This window comes from Zalophus californianus, chromosome 9, assembly GCF_009762305.2.
Source record: "Zalophus californianus isolate mZalCal1 chromosome 9, mZalCal1.pri.v2, whole genome shotgun sequence".
Lineage (NCBI taxonomy): Eukaryota > Metazoa > Chordata > Mammalia > Carnivora > Otariidae > Zalophus > Zalophus californianus.
Window position 1 is genome coordinate 67,180,091 of NC_045603.1, and position 24,451 is coordinate 67,204,541.

General features: G+C 35.3%; 2 protein-coding genes and 1 pseudogene across 6 annotated transcripts in view; 1 reads left to right on the forward strand and 2 right to left on the reverse strand.

Moving 5' to 3' along the window:
- Window positions 1–24,451, forward strand: part of SCAF11 (SR-related CTD associated factor 11) — an 81,604-nt gene that overhangs the window by 19,533 nt on the left and 37,620 nt on the right. The window contains exons 2-5 of one of the 5 annotated variants that reach the window (XM_027593213.1): window positions 4,954–5,007; window positions 8,439–8,606; window positions 13,607–13,688; window positions 16,252–16,409. In XM_027593213.1, the coding sequence (XP_027449014.1) occupies window positions 8,571–8,606; window positions 13,607–13,688; window positions 16,252–16,409 (276 nt within the window). In that variant the 5' untranslated portion in view covers window positions 4,954–5,007; window positions 8,439–8,570. Of the gene's footprint in view, window positions 1–4,953; window positions 5,008–8,364; window positions 8,607–13,606; window positions 13,689–16,251; window positions 16,410–21,999; window positions 22,168–24,451 lie in introns of those variants that run through there. The other 4 variants (XM_027593214.1, XM_027593216.1, XM_027593215.1 and 1 more) reach the window with 4 other exon arrangements.
- Window positions 8,362–9,496, reverse strand: LOC113921851 (annotated as a pseudogene).
- ARID2 (AT-rich interaction domain 2) overlaps window positions 17,376–24,451 on the reverse strand; it is a 215,691-nt gene continuing 208,615 nt past the window's right edge. The window contains exons 27-28 of the transcript XR_003519834.2: window positions 21,496–21,615; window positions 17,376–17,399 (exon numbers count right to left, since the gene is read on the reverse strand). The gene's annotated coding sequence lies outside the window, so the exon portion shown is untranslated. The remainder of the gene's footprint in view (window positions 17,400–21,495; window positions 21,616–24,451) is intronic.

Here is a 24,451-nt window from a genome sequence, read left to right on the forward strand (position 1 = left end):
GAAACTGGACCATTTCCTTACACCACACACAAAAATAGACTCCAAATGGTTGAAAGACCTAAACGTGAGACAGAAGTCCATCAAAATCCTAAAGGAGAACACAGGCAGCAACCTCTTCGACCTTAGCCGCAGCAACTTCTTCCTAGAAACATCGCCAAAGGCAAGGGAAGCAAGGGCAAAAATGAACTATTGGGACTTCATCAAGATAAAAAGCTTTTGCACAGCAAAAGAAACAGTCCACAAAACCAAAAGACAGCCGACAGAATGGGAGAAGATATTTGCAAATGACATATCAGATAAAGGGCTAGTATCCAAAATCTATAAAGAACTTATCAGACTCAACACCCAAAGAACAAATGATCCAATCAAGAAATGGGCAGAAGACATGAACAGACATTTTTCCAAAGAAGACATCCAAGTGGCCAACAGACACATGAAAAAGTGCTCAACATCGCTCGGCATCAGGGAAATCCAAATCAAAACCTCTACGAGATACCCCCTCACACCAGTCAGAATGGCTAAAATTAACAAGTCAGGAAACGACAGATGTTGGCCGGGATGTGGAGAAAGGGGAACCCTCCTACACTGTTGGTGGGAATGCAAGCTGGTGCAGCCACTCTGGAAAACAGTCTGGAGGTTCCTCAAACAGTTGAAAATAGAGCTACCATACGATCCAGCAATTGCACTACTGGGTATTTACCACAAAGATACAAAGGTAGGGATCCGAAGGGGTACGTGCACCCCAATGTTTATAGCAGCAATGTCCACAATAGCCAAACTGTGGAAAGAGCCAAGATGTCCATCGACAGATGAATGGGTAAAGAAGAGGTGGTATATATACACAATGGAATATTACGCAGCCATCAAAAGGAATGAGATCTTGCCATTTGCAATGACGTGGATGGAACTGGAGGGTGTTATGCTGAGTGAAATAAGTCAGTCAGAGATAGACATATATCATATGACCTCACTGATAATGAGGAATTCTTAATCTCAGGAAACAAACTGAGTGTTGCTGGAGTGATGGGGGGTGGGAGGGATGGGGTGGCTGAGTGATAGACATTGGGTAGAGTATGTGCTATGGTGAGCGTTGTGAATTGTGCAAGACTGTTGAATCACACATCTGTACTTCTGAAACAATTAATGCAACATATGTTAAGAAAAAAAAAGAAGAAGATAGCAGGAGGGGACGAATGAATGGGAGTAAGTCGGAGCGGGAGGCGAACCATTAGAGACGATGGACTCTGAAAAACAAACTGGGGGTTCTAGAGGGGAGGTGGGGGGATCGGTTAGCCTGGTGATGGGTATTAAAGAGGGCACATTCTGCGTGGAGCACTGGGTGTTATGCACAAACAATGAATCATGGAACACTACATCAAAAACTAATGATGTAATGTATGGTGATTAACGTAACAATAAAAAGAAGATGGAAAAAAAACTGGATGGAAAAATTATAAGCTCACTACCAGCCTGATAATATATCAGATTCTGGGCTCTTCCCCAATCCACCTGCTGTTATTTACTTTCAGAATTTCAATTAGCTGCTCCATTTATTCTGTCTGGGTTTTATAGTTTCAGTCAGTGAGATTAACAAGGTGGAATGTGCTTACTCCATTTTACCCAGAACTAAAACTGCCCTGTTTACTTATTACCAATTTTAGAACGTAATGGCAACTTGAATCTCCTTATTTCATTTAAATTTGGTTTGTCAATTACATTTTTTTTTAACATATTGTGATCCTGTGTGTAAGAGCCCTATTGAGATGATGCTACATTAAATGTAAAAGGAAATGGGAAAATTAATTTCTTTTTTAGAGCATAGTCTTCATGAAATCTAATTTTCCATAATTATATTACATTTGAAAAACTTGTTTCCCTATTTTCAGTTTAATCTATGTGTTTTGCCTGAGGATTTCCAGTTCCCTTCACTTTGGAACTATTTTATTCTTTACTCATTCTAACCTTTTAAAAATGATTTGCTTCGGGGGTGCCTGGGTGTTCATTCGGTTTAGTATCTGCCGTTGGTACAGATCATGATCTCAGAGTCCTGGGGTTGAGCCCTGTGTTGGGCTCCCTGCTCAATGAGGAGTCTGCTTCTCTCTCCTCCTCTGCCCCCCCCCTCCCAATATTTGCACACACTCTCTCAAATAAATGAAATCTTTAAAAAAAATAATTTGTTTCAGTAATTAGGTTATTGGTCATTGTAGCGTTTAGTATGAGGTGATATGCTTCATATTAGTGGACTCTTGGCTCTCACATGATGTTGCAGACACTGCACAAGAATTTTAGAGACATTCTGAAGCATATCTTCACTTCCTAGATTGATACAGGAAGCTGATTTTATTATAAGACTGATAAGTGTAGATGACTTCATCTTTATTTTCAGTTTCCTTGGTAAACAAGATAAAAGATTATTTGGTCATCAGTGAATGGTGCTTGGGAAACAAGCTTTTTTCTGGATATAGGCCCAGAATGAAGGAATTGAATATGAAAGATTCCCAGAAAATCCTGTTGATCAGCTGCTAACAAGCAACCAGATCACTGAAAATCTTATCAAAAACTAAATTAGAAAGTATTTCCAGGGACTGATGTGCAATAGTAACTGAAAGGAGATCATGTGTCTTATCTGTTCAGGCTGCTATAACAAAATACCACAAACCAGGTGGCTTAATAAGCAATGAAATTTATTTCTCAGAGTTCTGGTGGCAGGATGGTTGGGTGAGGGCCCTCTTCCAGGTCACAGACTTTCCCTTGCATCCTCTTGTGGTGGAAGGGGCTTGGGATCTCTCTGCAGCCTCTTTTATAAGGCACTAATCCCATTCATGAGGATTCTACTCTTATTATTTAAGCACTTTCCAAAGGCCCCACTTACACTATCATGAATTCAGCATTTTAGCATGTGAATTTTTGGGGATGCAAACATTCAGACCATAACAGCATGTGAATGAGTTCACTAAAGCTAAAATTGATTGAAAGTCTTAAGTTTCATATCCATTTCAGTTTTACTCTTGGTTGTAGTTATAAAGTTGGGAAATTGAAACTATTGGTAGAAATGAAAATTCTGTTGCTGTTTTTGTAAATACATACCATAATTTGCTGGTTCTTCGTTGTACTTTTTTAAAGATTTTATTTATTTGATAGAGCACAGGTAGGTAGGGCGGCAGACAGGGGCAGGCAGAGGGAGAGGAGAAGCAGGCTCCTCGTTGAGCAGAGAGCCCGATGTGGGCTCGATCCCAGGACTCTGGGATCATGACTTGAGCCGAAGGCAGACACTTAACAGACTGAGCCACCTAGGCACCCCTTCGTTGTACTTTCTGATTAAGAATTTTATTTTTAACTGAAAAAAATGTGATGTTGAAAAAATACGTAATTGTGATCATGAATAAAGAGAAATTGATGTGTTAAAGGGACAAACATTTTGTTTATTATAAAAAGATCTGTTAGTTATTTAAAAAAAATTTTTTTTAAGTAGGCTTCACCCAATGGGGCTTGAACTCACGACCCTGAGATGAAGACCTGAGCTGAGATCAAGAGTTGGACACTTAACTGACTGAGCCACCCAAGCGCCCTGATTATTATTTTTTTCCTAAAGATTTTATTTATTTATTTGACAGAGAGAGAAAGAGAGTGCACAAGCAGGGGGAGTGGCAGAGGGAGAGGGTGAAGCAGGCTCCCCGCTGAGCAGGGAGCCCAATGCGGGGCTCAATTCCCGGACCCTGGGATCATGACCTGAGCAGAAGGCAGGTGCTTAACGGACTGAGCCACCCAGGTGCCCCGCCCCGATTATTTTTTTTAATGTATGGTGTTCAGTTGGACAGTCAGTATACTCAGATAATTATGTGAAATGTATTATTTTATAAAATTTGTTGAAAGAGAAAAGATACTTCCCTTTTACCAGTGTGTATGTCCAGCCATTATCTGAAAACCTTTTTGGAGGTTAAGCCTTTATGGTGTGGGGTCAGGCCCCCTGTTATCTTTTATATTTTTCCAGTGGTCATTTCCATATAGGAAGTCTAACATAGCAAGCACATGAACTTACTTATGTGCTCTGATTTGCATGTATCCTTCCTTTGTTTTGAAAATTAAAATTCTCACTATCATGTTTAAATTGGTAATTCCAGTTCTGTGTCCTTTAAAGATGGAAATGCTCTAGTGGTATCGAATGGTCAGGGGGTTAGAAAAATACATTTTTAATCCCTTTGGTCTCAGTTGGGAAGCCTTTTTTACAAATGTACATATGTTGCAAGGATTTGGTGCTTATTATATGCGCCTATTACATCTTGTGCTTACCCCCATCATAGCACTTGCTGTACTGTACTGTATTGTAATTGTTGCTTTTTGTTTTTGTTTTTGTCAGGTGTATCAGTGTATAAGGCCTAATGGTACCTAGAAAATAGGGGCACTGGCTAAATACTTATTGAATGAATAAATACAAGCTGTAGCGCAAGGTAGGGAGTCTGGTATAGGGCCTATTTGAAAAAAGAGAGAGAAAGAGAAAAGTGACTATTGGTTAAGCATACTTAAGGTCTGGAGTTCAGGAAGTAATTTAAATTCTAGTAGTTGAATTTCCGTATCTTTTTTAAATTGTCTTCTTAGGTGATATGACCAGGCTATTTGTTGGGGTAGATCTTTTTCTAATTCTCTGTTACTTTGTTTTCAGTTGGTTTTTTCCTATATGCTGAAATGTGACTTCTTGTCCTTCTCTCACTAAACAAAATGTTTTCATTATTGTTTGCCTCCATTACCTGTGTGTATTTTCATAGTTGAAAGCATATACTTAACTGTCAAAATGTCTTACATTCTGAATAAATTGTATTCACTGTTTAGGGCCTTCTGGAATAAATCATTCTTTATATTTAACTGTTTTCTTTTACTCTGAACCCAAGATAAATAGAGTAGCAGCTGGGTGAAAGTGAAGTAAAATGGGACTAATTTTCATAATTCCCTCCCCAGAATAGTTTGATGGAAAACTGATTACGTGACTGTTCCACCTGAAGAATCTTAAAGGTAAGAGGGCTTGTGAATATTTGTATACTTAGGAACAACTCAGAAATGACACTTGTAGGTACTACCTTGGAAATTGTGGTTATAGCTTCACTTAACTATGACCTCTTCTTTTTTGCTGGAGTTGCCATGTTAAAACCATTTAGTGTTTTATCTCTTAGACATATAAAGTAGGAAATAGGATGCAAAAATCTTAGGACTGTTTTCTTTTGAGACCTAGATTTTGTCTTGCTTCAACATTTTTGTTTCCAGATAAATAGGAATCTTGATAAATACTGTCAGTGTAGAATAAAGAACATATTTATCCTTACATAAGATCTGTTTGAAAAGCTGTTTGACAATTTAAATTTTGTGAACTCTTTCCTCCTCACATTCTTTATGTGGATATTCTTTGAAATACAGGAGTTTTTAAAGTAATGAAAACCCCTTAGTGAGAGTCGTACAGATTTACGATCTTACATCCTATGATATACTGAAGATCCCTTTGGGGTGGGGTGGTGTTCATGTGTTTGTGCCTGTGTGTTAGTTGTTGAGTACTTCTTGTGCTAGTCTTGGTGCTAAGCACTTAAAAAGGATTATGTGATTATGTAATTTAGTCTTCATAATGACTGAAGTGGTTACTACATTTATCTCCATTTGATAAGATGAGGAAACAGGCTTAAAGAGGTTAAGGTCACACAGCTAGTAAGTGGCAGATTAGTTGTGGTTTGAACCTAGACAGTTTTTTCTAAAACCTGTGCTTAAAGGGACATTCCTGTCTCTATACTGGTATTAAAGCTCCAGCAGCAAACATGCAGGTGAGGGATATTTTAAACAGAAACATGTTAGAATAGCCCAGTTGAAGCAAAGAAGTCTACTTACAAACTCTAATAAAATTGTACAGGTAGAAAAAAAAATTGGGGAGCATTTTGTAAGGGATTTAAAAATCAACAATTGTAGAGCAGGACTGAGTTGATTATGTAGCAGAGAGGCTGGAAAGGAAATAATTATTAAGCTGAAGGAGTTAATTGCCTTAACCTTACTCTGAAGTGAATTAATTGAAGGCACTAGAGCAAATATCTGTGATAGTTTAAGCCAGATTGATAAAATAAATGTAGATAAATCAACAAAATCACATAGCCTTCAGGGGTGTTTTAAAAGGAACTCAAGGACAACATTGTAGAACCATTGACTCAGATGTGTAATGAGTAACTGTTGGGCCAGAGTACAGGTGAATATAGATGTAGAGATGCCTACACTTAGGAAAACTTGAGGAGCCCTCTGCAGTGAGAGACTGAGCCACATCTGTAAACTTCTTCTGGAAAGGGCCAGGTCGTAGGTACTTTAGGCTTTGCAGGGTATATGGCTTCTGTCACAGTTATTTTTATTTGCCATTGTAGTGCAAAAGAAGCCATAGGCAATATCTAAAGGAATGAGCATGGCTGTGCTTCAACAAAACTTTATTTACAGAAAAACTCGGCCAGTTTTTTGACCACTGGCCTATAATCATCCTGTCCCTCCCTGGACATCAATAAAAAATAGCCTCCCTATGGTTTCTTCAAGTGAAAATAACATTCTTAATGGGAGGATCAAATTTTTAATAGATAATTGAGAGGCAGTTAATGACTTTAAGACTGGGATTGAGGTGAAAGATCCTGCATTAGATAGTAATGGTTATTAACATTTGAGTGTTTATTACTGCAAGACAATGTCATAAGCACAGGTTTGCCTGAAACCAGTGCCCAAGTCATTAATCACTGAAATATACCACTCAGAATACCTTACTGAATGCCTCCTTTTTTTAAATTGAATTTTTTGGACAGGGGATTGAATTTGGGGACCTGTTTATCTTGGATAGAGGATTGGAAATAAAGGAGAAAGAAGAATAGATTATCTGAGAGTGGTTCTGGGAGTCACTGGCTTCTCTGAAGACCTTAGCCATGTGAATCAAAATAGTATTTAGCATCTTCATGAAATATGCTTTGTCCTGGCATAAGTATGCCCAACATAGGGACACTTCTTACTTTTGCCCAGTATTCCTTTTATTCAGCCTTGGCTCCCATTTATCATATCTGTGCCCTTCTATGATAGATTCTATAATGGCAGGATTGGGTTTGAGAGTGGGGTGGGAAATAGAGTTAAACTTCCTCATGGCCTTTCGTATGTCTTCTATTTTTGTACCCAAAGGATCTAACTACTCTCTTGACAGAATATTAGTAGACTTGATCAATTTAGTTGTTACTCAGAAGTGTTGATTTGTGTTTTTTCAGTCCTATGTGTGCCTTTTTCTCACTTCTGTCTAGGGAAAACAAAGAAATTGGGCAGTCAACACTTTTATTACCCTTCCCTATTTTTCTGTTCTTACTAGCACCAGTAATAATAATAGGGGCACCTGGATGGCTCAGTTGCTTGAGCTATTGGGTCTTAATTTCAGCTCAGGTCATGATCTCAGGATCCTGGGATCAAGCCGCATGTCAGGTTCTGTGCTTAGCAGAGAGTCTGCTTGAGGATTCTCTCTCCCTCTCCAGCAGCATGGAGAGGGAGAGAGAATCCCTCCTGTGCGTGCTTGGGCACTAGCTCTCTCTAAAAATAAATCTTTAGGAAAAAATAATAATGATAATAACAGCTACTTACTGCATGGCAGTGCAGCTGCGATTTGACTGTAGGTCTAAGTCTTAACTAGGATGTTTGTTATCTTTAGATACCGTGGACTTGCTTGAAGGACAGTAGGAGGAAGCAGGGAGAGCGAGGTTTGAAGTGAACTGGATGTAGATGGAAGGAAATAGGCTTTGGAAGAGAAAAGGATGGGGAGAAGGGAAGGATAGGGATTTTAAATGGAGCTGGCCAAGGCTAAAATGTTTAGTTTCTATTAGTGGGAACCTCTGGTCTCTTCTCTGATTCCTTGGAGCTTGAGGTGCTTCAGCAACTACTACAATAGGAAATACATTGCTAGTGTCTTAGGTGTAACTTGAAACAATTTTCTTTATATCCTAGAACTGTGCTGTCCAGCACAGTAACCAGTAACCACATTGGATTACTTAAATTTAAATTAATTAAAACCTAAATAAAATGAAAAATTTTGTTCCTCAGTTGTACTAGCCTACATTTCAGGTGCTTGATAGAACAGTTCCCTGTTGGACAGTCCTGTTTTAGAGAACTGAACTATTTTCTACACTACTGTTACTTGAATGCACTATAATGGCTGGCCTGGGATTCTCAATTCCATGTATTCCAGGGTTTGTGTGGGAGAATGAGTTCTGAATTCTGAAAACTGATTCATATTAGTGCTCTTTTTTTTTTATTCCACATCTAAAAGTTGATGCTTTTATGATAAATAAAATTTTTAAAATAGGTCATTCTTCCCAAACTTTTTTTAATAAAAAAATTGTATTTACTTAGAAGCATTCAGAATGTCAACAAAACAGCTGCAACTTTTTTTTTTTTTGCAATTACAGAGTGGTATTCAGTTAACAGAACAACAATTATTTCGTAGAAGCTGCATCAGAGAGAACTGAAGATGAAAAACTACCATCCCCATATATAACTAATTTGTGCTGTGCACCAACAAGAACCTGCTTTAAATTTCCATGCCAATTTACAACCCCCATACTGTACCAGGCAAGGTTAGTGGCTATTGAAAATACCACCAGGACAGGGCTATCTAAAGACACATTCAGTAGTGTGTTAACTATACAAAAAAAGACACTGTACAGTTTAAAAACAAATCTTACACAGCCTTACATTTCAATTTTTTCCTTTAAAAGGAGTGAGTTGTGTACAGGGGGGTTAAATGCTTTATAGACAAGAAAAAAAAACTGCGCTAGAACCAACTCATTCATCATCATCATCTTCTTCATCTTCTTCCTCCTCCTCATCCTCTTCATCTTCCTCATCTTCCTCCTCTTCCTTCTGTTTCTTGCTCTTTTCAGCCTTGACAACTCCCTTTTTTGCCGCATCAGGCTTTCCTTTAGCTCGGTATGCAGCAATATCCTTTTCATATTTTTCCTTCAGCTTAGCAGCCTTCTTTTCATAAGGCTGCTTGTCATCTGCAGCAGTGTTATTACACATCTCTCCCAGTTTCTTTGCAACATGGATAGGTCGGGATGTTCTCCTTTGTTTTTTGGGCGATACTCAGAACAAAACATGAAAAAGGCCGAAGGAGGCCTCTTGGGTGCATTGGGATCCTTGAACTTCTTTTTTGTTTCCCCTTTAGGGGGGATATAAGTTTTCATTTCTCTTTCATAACGGGCCTCGTCCGCCTTAGCCATGTCTTCACATTTTCCTTTCTCTTTAGCAGACATGGTCTTCCACCTTTCTGAGCACTTCTTAGAAAACTCTGAGAAGTTGACTGAAGCATCTGGGTGCTTCTTCTTGTGCTCCTCTCGGCAAGTTTGCACAAAGAATGCATATGATGACATTTTGCCTCTCGGCTTCTTAGGATCTCCTTTGCCCATGTTTAATTATTTTCCTCAGCGAGGCATAGAGTCGCCCAGTGCCCGTCTGGCTCTTACTTGCCCCGGCGCTGTCTCTGTGGAGCTCAGTGTACTGCAATGGCTGTGAGAGCGGGAGCCAGATGCCTTCCCAAACTTTTTTTTTTTTTTTTAAGATTTTATTTTTGACAGAGGAGACAGACAGAGAGATCCCAGGACCCTGGGATCATGACCTGAGCCGAAAGCAGACGCTTAACCGTTTGAGCCACCCAGGTGCCCCCGAAACTGTTTTTATGCACATATTTGGAATAGTATTTCTAATAATATAACAGAAGCAATATATAATGAAATAAAAAGGGTTGTTGGAAGATAGAAGTGCTTTAAGATCTTTAAGATCTTAAGATCTTTAAGATATTGGAAGATATAAGTGCTTTAAGATCATTAGGTTAGGGATAAAAGACTTAAAAGATACTTTAGCTTGGAAAGGTGGAGCCTGGGAAGAGATATCAAAGACTGAAATTGGTAAATTAAAGTCCTCTGAAAAGTAAACAGAACTAACTTAAAATCAAGAGTGAACAACCATTCTTTGAGATTCATTTGAGGTAAACCAAAATTAAAAGAAAATTCTGTTTGATTTATAGATAATATATAGAACTTGGTCAAACTATTAAGGAGTCTAGGTGGAATATGATATGATTAAGAGTCATTAATAGTTAATATCATGAAATCAAGTTATATCTAACTTTTTGGGTAACCACAAGGAGGAATAGTCTTGCCCACCCACAGCTTATCTCTTAAGTTTTTTTGTTGACCACAAATTATTGGCTTAGGACCATGCGTCTATTGTATTCCTTTGCTTCTCTTACTGGAAATTTAAAGCAAAACTGGTATTAAAAACCGTGAGTCCTTAGGTTAAAAACTGGCGTCTAGGCAGATAGAACAAATAAATATGAGCAAGTTATGACTTTATAAGTTGTTGAACTAAAAGTTGTGACTTTTATCTAGTGAAATGCTAAAACCCTATCATTTTGAATGAATAAACTGGTAATGTAGCATAATTGGTTTAATTAGATATGACAGCAGTTAATACATGATGTATTCAAGAAGAAGCACACAACTTATAAGAATTTGGAGCACTTAGTTTTTTAAGCAGATTTCTAACAGGGAAGGGAGTCTGTAAATTGATTGAGGCTTCTTAGTTTCTCAGTGATAAACTATTGCTTATGTACTTCATTGCATGAGTTAAAATAGAGAGGGCAGTATTTACTCTAAATGTTAATTATAGATTATAGTTTATATATTAATATAAAATATGAAAACAGCCTAGAGTATCCAATAGGACATAAATTATTTAGCTATGTAAAGGAATAGTATATTGCATGTTTTGAGAACTTCCTAGATTTTTAAAATATTGTGTTAATTTTCAAATTGACATTTTATCACATTTAATTAACTCAAATATTTTTTACTCTTAGATACTTAGGATACTGGGGGAGTTGGTATGGTATGAATTTCCCCACATAAAGATTACACTCAATTATAGATCATACCAGGAGCACAGTATGCCTTCAAAATCAAGTTCGGAAGTTGCCTAGAGCAGTGTTTCTCAGGCTTTAACATAGGTATTAATCATGTCCAGATCTTGATAAAATGCAGATTCTTATTCACTAGGTCTGGAGTGGTGTCTGAGGTATCCTGCATTTGTAACAAGTTCCCAAGTGATACTGATACTGTCCTTCTGAGTGAATATCAAGTAATCTATGATTGAATATTTTTAAAGTAATCTTCTGTATCAGTAATTCCATTATTGTAGTTGCTCAGATCAGAATACTTTGGAATTATTCTGGAGTCTTGCTCTCTTAACACATACCTCACATTCAGTCTTTTTGCAAATCCTGATGGCTGTATTTTGAAAATAGCTGGAATTTGATCCCTTTTCATCACCATTGCTACTACTCTGGTACAAGCCGCTGTCATCTCCTTCCCTAGATGATCAGTCGACTTGCTTTTTCCTTTGCCTCCTCCTCTGCTTAAAATCTGCTACTGGCCCATGTCACTCAGAGAAGCAGCCACTGTGTCTGTTTACCTTAGCCCTTAAGTGTTGCATGATCTTATTACCTCTCTGTCCTCATTTACTACTTTTCATCTTTTTCATTCTATTCTAACGACACTTGCCTCCTTGTTTTTCCTTGCACATATCAGACACACTGCTCTTTTCTGCCTTTGGACTTTATATTTGCTGTTCTTTTCTGCCTCGAATGCAGGTCCTCTAGGATTCACATAATTCTCTCCCTTGATTGTTTCAGATTGCCATTTCAAATTTCACTTTATCAGAAAGGCTTTCCCTAAATACTCTGTGTGAAATAACACCTTCTCCATAATTGTATGTTTATTTTATAATTGTATTGTTTTATTTTTCTCAACTTCTCAACATACTAGATGTTTTAGTGTGTTTATTGTATCTCCCCTGCTAGAATGTAGTCAGGAATTTCTGTCTTGTTCAATGCTATACTAAAAGCATTGCCTAATAGTATACCTATGGCAGTGAATCTTTGAATTAAAAAAAAAAGCAAGCCCAGGAGGAAGTCATTGGGCCTCTGCTTGAATACCTTCATCAATAGGTTATTCTACACCTCCCTTCAGAACAGCCCATTCCATTTGAAGGTAATTGCTAACCTTCTCCTTAAGCTTTCTGTTCTTCCAGGCTAAACATTCTTATTACTTTACCTTTTTGCGTATGAGATGGTTTCCAAAGCTGTCACCAGTTTAGTCATCTTCCCTGGACGTTCCTCATTTTGTTGTTTGTCCCTAAATAAAATGGCACCAGAACTAAAACAAATGTAGGCTGAAGGGGAAGTTTTCCTCTTGTTTTTGACAGTCTGCTTTTATTAAGACAGACTGTGATTAAATTAACTTTTTAAAGTAACTCTAATCCTTACGGATTTTGACTTTTTAAACTACTAAAACCTTTAAGTCTATGTGCTGCTAAGTTTCTTCTGCTTTACAGGTGGTTTTTGAACCAAAGTGTGAGTCTTTGCATTTCTCCTTATTTAGCCTAAAAGAATTTTCCTGGGCAATACATACCTTTAATGTAGAAACTAGTATGTGTAAATTATTGAAGAAACTAATAGAAAAATTACTTCGTATAAATATGGGAGAATTATAACTGATGAGATTGGGGATTTCTTGTGCTGAGATACCCCAAAGTGTTTTTGAACAGCTCATTACAATCATATGTCTTGCATCAGTTCAAGAAAGAATTCTGAGTTAACTTATATAATTTTACTGCATAAACTTATTCCCCTTGACTAACAAATTCATTTCCTTTCCTACGTTTCTTGTTTTGCCTTTTGTAATCATCATTTTCTTAGTCCTCAAGGCCAGAATAATCTTTGACTCCTTCCCTGTATTTAGTCACCATATCTCAGAAATTCTTGTTTGTTAATTTCTTGCTTTTTTATTCACTTCATAGCCAATTACTCTAGCTGTGCAAATCTCTCTGCTTCTAATCTCTCCCTGCTATAATCCATTTCTGTGCTTTGCTGGCAGATCATTCTTTTAAAAGATTCATTTATGTTACTTTTATCATTTCAGTCTTCTTCAGAGGAATCTCTAAGATTGGGTCTAAACTTCTCAATCATTGGAGATCCGTTTTGTAATCTGTCCCTACTTGATTTATAGTGCTTTGTGTATTGCTTTCCTTACCCATTACTATAGTCTTCCAAATGAACTTCTTGGCATATGTCCCTCCTCAGTACACATTCTCTCTCTCTCTCTCATACTTTTACTCTTCTTGTTGTTGTCAGATTGGCCTAGTTAAATGCTATTTTATTACTTTATACTATGTTGCCCCTTAAATGCTTTAAGCTCAACACACATAACCTATCACCTTCAGTGAAAACTCCGGTTCAAATTGATCTCTTTTCCCTAAGCTCCAATTATATTTATGCCTGTACCACAAAATCTATCATTTAGTCTTTGTTGCTTAATACTTATACAAGGCTTTTCCTTTCAGTAAGACTGCTTGATGACAAAGTATAAAAGAGTACTGGATTATCCATAAAATTTACTGGCTTGGCTTGTACTATGTTCTTTTATGTGTAAAATAATTTCTTACAGTTCTGGGTTTTTGTTTTTCATTGATACTGGGAGAACGCAAACATAAAAATTCTCTGTTATAATTCATCCTATAGGAAACCCTTTTTCAAGGAGAAATGAAGAAGAAAACTATATATACCCTAAATGTGGGAGATCAGGAGTATGAAGATATGGAAGGTAACTTTTTTATAAAGCTTGTGTGTTGAAAGCAAAACTTAGTGTTCTAAACTGTTCATTTGTGTACATTTCAAAATTCACAAAGAGTTTTTTGTTTTCACTTATTTTCATTGGTCTTAAATTCTGAAATAAGCTGCCTGGATATACGCTATATATACACTGAAGAAGTGTATACATTTTTTTCCCTCCTCCCATGTCTTATTTTTGATTGATCAAGGTTTTTGATTTGTTTGAACTCTTTCTTTTTAAATTTTTATTCCCTACTGGTTTATGAATATACTAATCTGTTTTTGTTGTTGTAATTTTCTGTTTTGGGTTTTTAAAATAGTTGGCATTGATCTTTTCTCTGCTTCTAAAGTTAATATTTTAATATTCACTGTTAACAGTAAAAGAACCTTAGAACACTTTAACTCTGATCATCCTCTTTATAGATTATAGTTATCCATTATTTTTTTTTTTTGAAACACCACAAATTAGTCGATATTTTAACAGAGATAGTATTTGGGGGGATTTCTTCTCCATTTCTTTTTTTCTTAAAGATTTTATTTATTATTTGAAAAAGAGAGAATGAGTATGGGGTGGGGAGGGTCAGAGGGAGAAGCAGAGTCTCTGCTCAGCAGAGAGCCTGATGCAGGACTCGATCCCAGGACTCCAGGATCATGACCTGAGCTGAAGGCAGTCGCTTAACCAACTGAGCCACCCAGGCGCCCCCCATTTCTTTTTTTCTTCCTGAAAAAAGCTTTAAGTTCCTTTAGTGAAAGTCTATTAGGGGTAAATTCTTAAGTTTTTGTATTTATTTTATCCTCTTCAAAACTATTCAAAGATAGATCTACAATTCTGGGTTGATAGGTTTTTGTTTTGTTTTGTTTTGTTTTGTTTTTTTCTCTCTTAGCACTGTGGAGATATTTAACCATTTTTCTGGTTTTCTTTTTGCTGTCAAGAAATCTCTTTTCAGCCTAATTGTCAATCCCTTAGAGATGATCTGTCTTTTCCCTCATTTTTCTTTTTAGATCTTATTTTTATCTTTGATGTCTTTGACATTGTACAGATCTTCTGCATTGTTTCTGGCATGGATTATTTTCATTTCTCTGGTTACCATACCTTGTATGTCCTTTATCTTATGGATCTTTTTTGTTTGTTTTGTTTTCTCATTTCTCAGCCATTACTGCTTTAACTGTTGCATATTCTTTATTCTCTCCTTCTGGGCTTCAATAATATGTTAGACTTTGTTCTGACCTCATTTCCCACTCTCCTTTCTCAGGTTACATCTCCTTGTATGTCTCTTAAAGTCTAGATAGTTTTCTCAGATCTCTCTTCCAGTTCACAAATACTCTTTTCTTCTGGGTCTGATATGCTGTTTAATCATTCTGTGTTGTATTTGCAAATTCTGATATTTGAAGCAGTTGGGCATCTAAATAAATTTAGAGTTAGTAAGTAATAAATCTAAATAAATTCTTGTTTCTGCTGATTCTTATTCAAGGTAACTTATTTTCTTAGGTTTGGTAATGTTTAATTATGAACTCATATTTGATAAATTTAATCTGTAGAATTCTGAGGGCCTACCTAAGGGATGTTTTCCTTCAGAGGATTTGTATTTGCTTTTTCCTGAACCCATGCTTTACTTTAGCTGCGTTGGGGGTCTTGACCTAAAATGGAAGTCTCTTAGGATCAGTTCCCCTACCTCGGTTGGTTGTAAGTCTCTAGATGTGAACCCTAATACGAACGTTTGCTCCCAGGACAATCCCCATTTTTTCATTTGCTTCGTATATATTGTTCGCATTTCAGCTGACCATTTCTTTATTTTTGTTTCATTTTATGTTGAATTTTGGAGTTTCTTTTATTTACTTTTGAGCCCACAGTACATATTCTTATATGGTGGTTATATTGCTGGTGGGCATTTAAATTAGTACAAACCCTAAGGGATAAAATTTGACAGTATCTATTCAGACTACATCTGTACATACATGTTGATCTAGCAATTCCTTTTTTAGGAATTTATCCTATAAATAGCTATTAAAAATATGAAATGACAGTTTTTCATTGTAGCATTGTTTGAAAGAGCCAAATATTGAAAACAAGTGAATGTCCATCAATAAGTTAAAACAAAAAAAATGCTGACTAGTGTGTATAGTGTTTTAGTATTTGTGTGAAGAAGGAGCTTTAAAAGGATATGTTTTAAGAATTGCTTCTGCACCAAAAATCTTTGGAAGAACACAGAAGAAGCTTAATAGTTGTTAATTGTTGCATTCAGTGGGACTGGATGGATGGCAGTAGATTTGAGTGGGAGATTTGTCACTATAACCTTTTTTTTACTTTAAAATTTTTGAACCATCTGATTATTACTTAAAATTAATTTCATAAAAAAATTCTTTTTACTTCCCCACTAAAAATGTAAATTAGTAAATGTTGGGATATTGTGCTCAAGGAGTATGTTTGTTACATTGTAAGATTTAATTACTTTGTAATAGGGGAGCCCTTTAGAATATCTAGTTCATGATACTGCCACAAACATGTCATTTGGTCTGGAAAACTTGAAAGCATATATGGCTGCTTTACTTTATAGGTGAAGAAAACAAAGATAATACTGCTACCACTGGTCTGTTGTACAGTGAAGCTGACAGATGTCCAATATGTCTTAATTGCCTGTTAGAGAAAGAAGTTGGTTTTCCAGAAAGCTGTAATCATGTCTTCTGCATGACCTGTATTCTTAAATGGGCAGAGGTGAGTCTGAGAATAAATTAAATATTATTGTATTTTAATTCCCTAGCATGGTATCATGCCACCTAAAGAGTTGATAATGCCTTTTATAAATAACATGTTTTCCCCTTACTGTGGACAAATTTCCCTGTATTATTCAAATTCTGTCAGTACACTTTCTTCTAGTTTTTTTTACACATCTTTTTTGTTCTTTTATAATTAAAAAATTTTAAGTGCATATTTAAAAAAAAACATAGGAATAACAGATTTTGGGGGGAGATAAAAATGCAGTAATTCATCTTTGGTATACTTAACCCTCTTGGGATAGTATCTGCTTACTACTAATAACACCTTCTCTCTGTTTTGTGTTTTATATTTTTCAGAGAATTTTTACATAGATTATTTGATTTCTTGTATCAGCCTTGTGGAATAACAAGAGCAGATGTAGTAGTGTTCTTCAATTTTACAGATGAGGAACTTGGATTTTGTGTTCTAGAACTTGACCAAGATTTCATAGCTTAAAGAGGCAGAAGTGAATTTAGAGCTGCCATTTTCTAATTCTTGCTTTTAATGTAGTATGAACTAATTTCAGAGTCCAAGTTAATGATATTATTGAGTTTCTTTATAGGTAGTAAGTGATTAAGAAAAGGATATTTTGGACTTATAATGTATTATGTTGACTTAGTTCAGGCTAAATAGATCATGGTACTGGTACATTGAATCACTCAATATGCATTATAAGCCCTATTGTTACGAATTGTGAAATAAAATTCATTGTCGTATGAATCATGCTGTATTTTTCTGAGTTAGTAGTCTTTCAGTGTGTAAAAATGAATAGAGATAAATCACAAAAATATTTTTTCAACAGTAGCTGCATTCAAATTGATTTCTTTAAGCACATTGGAATTAATTGCTTCTTATATAATTGGAGCTTTCAAAGTTCTGTGTTTTACTTATTTTCATTAATAGTGTAGAAAGGAGAATATAACTGTATACTGATGCTGTGGCCGAGTTCTGGAGGGAGGAAAAAAGATTTGTTACACCAATCGAATTCATAGCAGTATACTTGGAAACAGTTCTAATTAGATTAAAGCCTAAACTGGTCTTGGCAAGAAGGGACTAAGGAGAGGTAAAAATGTATTTTGGGGGAAAAATATGTTGAGTTTAATTTAATTATTTAATATAATTATAAATCTCCATGTGTTTGCAGGAGCATTGACTAATGAATGCATATTTTTCTTTGCCACCCAATGAAAGATTTCATCTGTGTTGAATTTAATGTACCTTGGTTTGCTTCATGATTAAATATTTTAAAAATAGAGATTTTGCTTCCGTAGAGAAGCAACATTATTAGATGGGTAGAAGGTTCAATTCAGTGCTTTTATAAGATTGTATTTAGTGATCACATAATTGTAAGGTTCAGCAGCATAGTCTGAGTATGTGCTTTTCTCTATGAAATTAGAATATATAAAATAGACATGATTCTCCATTGTTAGGCTCTACATGCATCTTCAGCATAATCATACACTTTATCATGGTGTACATCCTCCAGGTTTCCTTAGGGTATATATCTAGAAGTAGAACTACTAGTAGGTTGTGGACTATGCATATTTTCTACTCAGACAGTTCTAAACTTACCTGTTTTTAACTCTTGTTGAATATTTTTTTTTTAAAGATTTTATTTGAGAGAGAGAGCTGGGAGTGTGGGGGGAAAAGGCAGAGGGAGAGGGAGAATCCCAAGCAGACTCCCCACTGAGTGCAGAGCCTAACGGGGGGCTCAATCTCAGGAGCCTGAGATCATGACCTGAGCCAAAATCAAGAGTCTGACGCTTTACCGATGGAGCCACCCAGGTGCCCCTGAATATTTTTTTTTAAGTTGAAAATACTTGATAACATATAGTATTGCAGTCAACACCTTTCTTGCATGTAATATTTTCTCTTCTGTGTTATTCCTTTGGATATAAACCTTTATTGAAGCCAAACTGCTTTTAAAAGAAAGTAGGGGGACAAGGGGTATTGTGGTATTGTTTAAACAAAAGTGATTAATCTTAAAAGCAGAGAATATTCTGAATTATTTCATTGTCCCTAATCAGGATAGCACCATCATTAAATTGAGCAGTAACAAGAGCACAATCCAATAAATTGTTCATTATAAATAATTAATGAATATTGGTTAACAAAATCACTTAGGCTTTGAATTAAATTTTTCGTTTCAATCTTTTATTGGTATGATAAAAATTGGATGTGTTTTGAAGCATATATGTGTTTTGACAAATAGAATCAGATTTCAGATTCACTAGTGGTTTTTCTTCATGGCCATTAGTTGTTAAGCTCGTTCCACATTTTCCTTAGCCGCCTTTTATTTTCTAAAGAGGGGCATGCAGTTTACTTTGGATTTCCTGGTTAGGATATACATGTCTGTATTTAGAGGTTCCTAACCAGCCAGGCCCTATTCTAAGGCTTTTAAAATATTCTTTCATTTAAATCACTGTTAGTGTTTATTTAATATTCAAGGCAAGGATTCTGAACTCTAATTTGTTGCTAAATACTTCAAGGGATAGCCTGAAATTAAAATAATTTTAAAAAATTGATCCATAGTTTAAAATTTTACCAATGTTCACTTTTAGTAGGAAGGTAGAAATCAAAGTGAGATTTATAGTGGTTGGAAATCTACATAATAAGAAAACAGTATAAAATGTGTTGAGAATCATCTTCCTAGCGTATGCATCTTTCAGAAATTCAGCTGAGCTAGCTGAGATTTGTACTCCAGGTTCATTGAAATAGGATTCAGAATGGACATCAAGAACCAAAAAGAAGTACTTATTTATTTACTTTCACCTCAATATTTTAGACATTGAAGAAATTTTCCTCTGTAAGAAACAAGTAAACTTACGGTATAGAGTAGTGTAGTGTATTTATTTCAGACACCCTCCTGAAATTTTTCATGTTCCTAAAATATCTATATCCAAAGTCAAAGTTAGTTTTAATCTTTTCAAGCTCTAAAATTTTGGTTTTCTGGTTATTTAAAACAAAACCCATGTAAGGCCTTTCAAGTGATCAAGTAACTGAGCTTTAGCTGTAGGTATTTTATACAATTTGCCTTCCCAGGGCAGAAAGATTCAGAATAATGGAACCTACGGTGGCTTTCATGGCCCATAATCTAATTACCTTGGGGACACTAGAACAAATTAAGCATGTCTACTATGACTATGTTTCATTTCAAGAAACTCTTGCATGTTAGGCCTGTTGGTTTGTGGAATAATAATGATGATGACGTAGAAATAGAATATTAAATTAAGCAGTAATTAACACTTAAGGAAAGTTGAAATTTTTATTAATTTAAAGCATTAATATTAGAGCTGAGAATCTAAAACTAAACAAAGAAGACCTTTGAATTGATGAACTATGCACAGAGCAATACACGAAAGTTTGTCAGCCACTCAAAAAGTTATTTTACCAAATTTACCTACCTATATTTTACCTATATTACCTATATATATTTGACCTATATTAAAACATTGACAGTTTTTACTTTGCCTGTAAGTTTAACCTTGATCCTCTGAGTTTGCACATTTTATTATTTTTTTAAATTTTATTTATTTGAGACAGAGAGCACAAGCAGGGAGGAGGGGCAGAGGGAGAGGGAGAAGCAGGCTCCCTACTGAGCAGGGACCTCGACAACTTGGGGCTGGATCCCAGGGCCCTGAGATCATGACCTGAGCTGAAGGCAGCTGCTTAACCAGTTGAGCCACCCAGGCGCCCTCTGAGTTTGCACATTTTAAAGTAGATATTTAGAAAGGTGAAGGCTAGAGAAGTGTGACACACAGCTGTAGTAGTGACAGCTGATCCATAATTGTGATTCCCTATAGACAGTAAGATACCACTCCCCCCCCCCCACAGGTTGAGAAAATAGAATTTATGATTTGGCAGATTGCCAAGAAGTGGTTAAAATTTTGGCCCTAAAAGGGCTAAAGTTTAAAGCCTTGGAAGCATTTTATGTTTGAAGTATTTAAGAGATTATTTTATTTAAAGGGACACGTGATCAGGAGGTTCTGATTTCCCCTAGGGTTTTCTATCTCTAAAGTAATATAAAATATTTCCTTTATCTTTTAAGTAACTTTTTAAATGTGATTAACTTTCCTGCTCTAAGCAAACTATCCTCCTTCAATTTATTTATCTCAGTCCTTCCTTTCATATCAAATGCTGATAGCTTCAGTTTGAGAAAGTAAGGTTAAGGAAATCAAATTTGGACAGCTGGCGAAGGTATGTTTTCTGAGACTAGAAATAAAGAGGGTCTTTCTATGAGGAGTACAGTTCTTGAAGAAGTCAAACGACAGTGTTCAATGCAGACAGGTGAGGAATATATTTTTAATTAATACATACCAAAAAATCAGAATATGACTAGTTGACATATCTTGACTACTGATGTGTTTTATGTACAGATGTTCTTTTATGCAGTGAATAGAAATTTACACATTCTGGTGATTAGAATACCTTTCAAAGCTATATATTGTTTGGATTTCTTCAGTTTTTCTTGGCATTTTAATTTTTATTCCTGAACTAAACTGAACCTCTCTGTTACATAGTCCTCTATGAGCAAGAATTTAAACATCTGTGGAGCAATACTATTAGTCCTTATCTTTAAAACTTTGTAAAGCATTGTCAAATACATTATTTCATTTATTACAACTTGTGTAAGAGGTGATTCAAGACTCTCTATCATCATCCTTAAAATAAGAGAGGTTGCTAGTTCTGGGTCCTTCAGAACTTGAATTTGTGACTATAATTATTTCAAATCCCCTGTTGTTTTCACCTCATGGATTAATCCTTTGGTAAAACCTTTGGTGTAGAGCAAAGAGTATTTTTACATTGTGAACCACTCATTATCTAAAGTGAGCACTCATTATTTAAAGCATAAATGTAATAGATTTTTATTTAATACTGTTTTTACCAGTTAGGTAAAGTAAGGCGTATCTCTGTATAGCCTAGTTTTAAATGTCAGAATTTTTAAATGATTTGTGCAGGTAGTTAAGGAATTTACTGTTTTTATTTTTCTAGAGAAAGAAAGTATTAAATGTAAAAAGAAACTAGAATTAAAAGTAATTCTTACCCAACTGTTGTATCTTCAAGAACAAGAAAAGGTTCCCTTTGAGTAGTTAGATAAAATGCTTTCTTGGTGTTAATTTTATCACTGACAGTCATTTGTTCTTTAGGAATATATTCTTGAAAGCTGTTAGAAAGAACCACAGTTTTACTAATGTGGATTGACAAGGACTGTCTTGAAAGAACTGGTTAAGTGTGATGGGGAACATGTAGTCTGTCTGACTACAGGTGAACACTTTCTTTGGAGGTGTCTAGGCTAGATATCTTAGAACCATCAACAAGGAAAATAGGTTCTTGTGAATAGATTTTTAAAATAAGCCTCTAATGGTATGCATCCCTAAATCCTTTTTATTTACTTTTGAACTATAGTTTTATATAATGTACTCTATTTGTTAGCAGGAAAGATAGATGTTCTAGAGATTCCCATGAACAGACAAACCTACTTATAAACATAGGTAGTGAGATTTAGTCTGTAAGCACTTACCTTTAACACTTGCTTCTCTCTCTCTAGGAGGGGCTATCTGTAGGCAGCCTTTGTGATTGAGGATAGAGCAGCAACAGGAAGCAAGAAATATTAGAAATCAAGAATCCTGAATTCCAAATAAGGAAGGTTTCCTGTTCTTACATTTTAATATGGGTTTGTCTGAGCTGGGAATTTACAACGCTTCAGAATACTAGGGTATGTTTTACTGAAATCATTAGGAAGATTTTTTTTTTTCTATCAAAATTGCCTCCTTCACTGATAGAACCTTAGTACAGAGCTTTCACAATAAAATTATGCTCTGTTTTTTAATACACATTACCTTGTAAAGCAGTGATCAGATTCTATTAATTTTGTAGCTTTATCAAGTTGGTGATATTGAACTACCTTGATTATGAAACTAAATTAGATACTTTACAAATTATTGAAATGAAAGTCATATTGGCTTAAATTGGTGATTAATTGAAGAGTATTTTTGATGTATATAAGGAGTCAAAATGTTGAATACTCAAGGTGTACTTATTTTTGTTATATAAAAGGAAAACAAAATTTGTGATAATTTTCTTCAAAACTAAAATTACATTTTTAAGCACAATCAAGTATGTTCAAAATTTTCTACATTAGCTTTAAATGTGCATTTTTAAAACCACACAACTTAAAACTAAATCAGCTATATTAGTAACACAAACCATGAAAACTAAGATTAAAATATCTGACATTTTCTGAATGGATATCTGTTGGATATAAGGGGGAAGTTACCCTTGGGAATGCTTTAAAATTAGGCCAATGTAAACCATTTTTAAAACCCTATTTGTAAAACTTTCCTAGTAAAGGCATTTGATCATCATGTTATGTGTAATTTTATACATTAGTACCTGTTAATGATGGTGTCTTTGAACTTTGCCATGTATACTTTTCTTACAGTATACATTAACAAAAAATTAGTGATCCACTTAATTTTTTTTAAAAATCTGTTTTGATTTCTTTTTTATTCTTCTTTAGTCAATCTTAATTTATTGAAGTATGCTATGAAGACTTAACTCAGGATAACTGAATTTCTTTTCTGTTTCCCCTTTGAAATGTTTTGTTAAACTGTTCTGAGGTCAGAATTGGATATCATCATTTCTAAGTAGCCATAAGAAAGATACTTTGTCTACTGTAGGTAGCTTGTTTTCTGACCTATGCTTTCCTTAACTGGGGAGGATAACTTGGTTTCAGCATTTTTTCTGATGGCTGAGCCTGAGCTAAAGAAAATCTATTAACTTATTTTCTAGTACTAACTAGATTTAGAAAATGTAAGTATATACAAATTGTTGATAACAGATAACAGTGGTTTTCTGACTATCTTTGTTGTTTTGTTTTTGGAAGAGCAGTGGAGGCTTTTCTTCAAATGAAACCTTAAATCTGTGGCAATTTTGCTTAAGGAGAAGAGAACAAAACCAAAATCTTACTCAGAACCCTATTATTTGAAACTGATCAAAATGGAATGGCTCAGGTTCAGACTGTCAGTTTTCAAGGCAGGAGTGCCATTTAGCTGGTGTCAAACGAGGAAATTTCATAAGGAAGAAAATACAGTTATGTAATTTCAGAGTTTTTGAAAGATCGATGCACCTAATATAGAGTAAATTTCTTGAACACAGTGGCTTGCTTTCTTTGTTCCATCTTAGTGTTACAAATTGAAATAGATAAAATAAAATGAAATATTTTAATTTCCATATATGTCATGAACTTTGCAAATTCCAACAAAAAATCATTAAGAACTCCTCTCTCTCACATGCATGTATACATCATATGGTGGGTTGTCTTTTTGTTAATGAACTAAGCTTTTTTTGTTTTTGTTTGTGCAGTGAAGTTAGTTGATATTTAGAAGACTTTACACAATGCTTAGTATATGCCATACTCCTCTAAGATTATATTTAGAAGATTTTACACAGTGCTTAGTATAGGCCATACACTCTTCTAATATTAATTCCATTAATTCCCATAAGAACCTTAGAGAGAGGTTCTATTATCTGCATATTCACAGATGAGGTACTGAGACATACAGTCTGTAACTTGCTCAGGGTTACTTATCAGGGCAAGATATGAAAGTAGACAGTAAATTCAGAGCTTCTGTACATCTTTGTTAATCGTTTTTTAAAAAACATGGATGGAAACAAAGTTTTCATCTGTCATTGTTTTACCTTTTTTTTTGAATGTTTATCTGAATTTGTCTTTAAAATAGAAATAAGTATATTCTGAAACTTTAGTTATTTATAGGAACTTGAAAGTTTTTATTTTTTTAAATCAAAAAAATTTTTTTTAACTAGAAAAAGAGTCAGAGAGAGAGAGGGGCAGGAGGGAGAGAAAATCTTAAGCAGGCTCAATACCCACTGTGAAGCCTGACACAGGGTTTGACCCCACAACCCTGAGGTCCTGACCTGAGTTGGGCGCTTAACCAACTGAGCCACCCAGGCGCCCTGAAAATTTTTACTTTTAAATA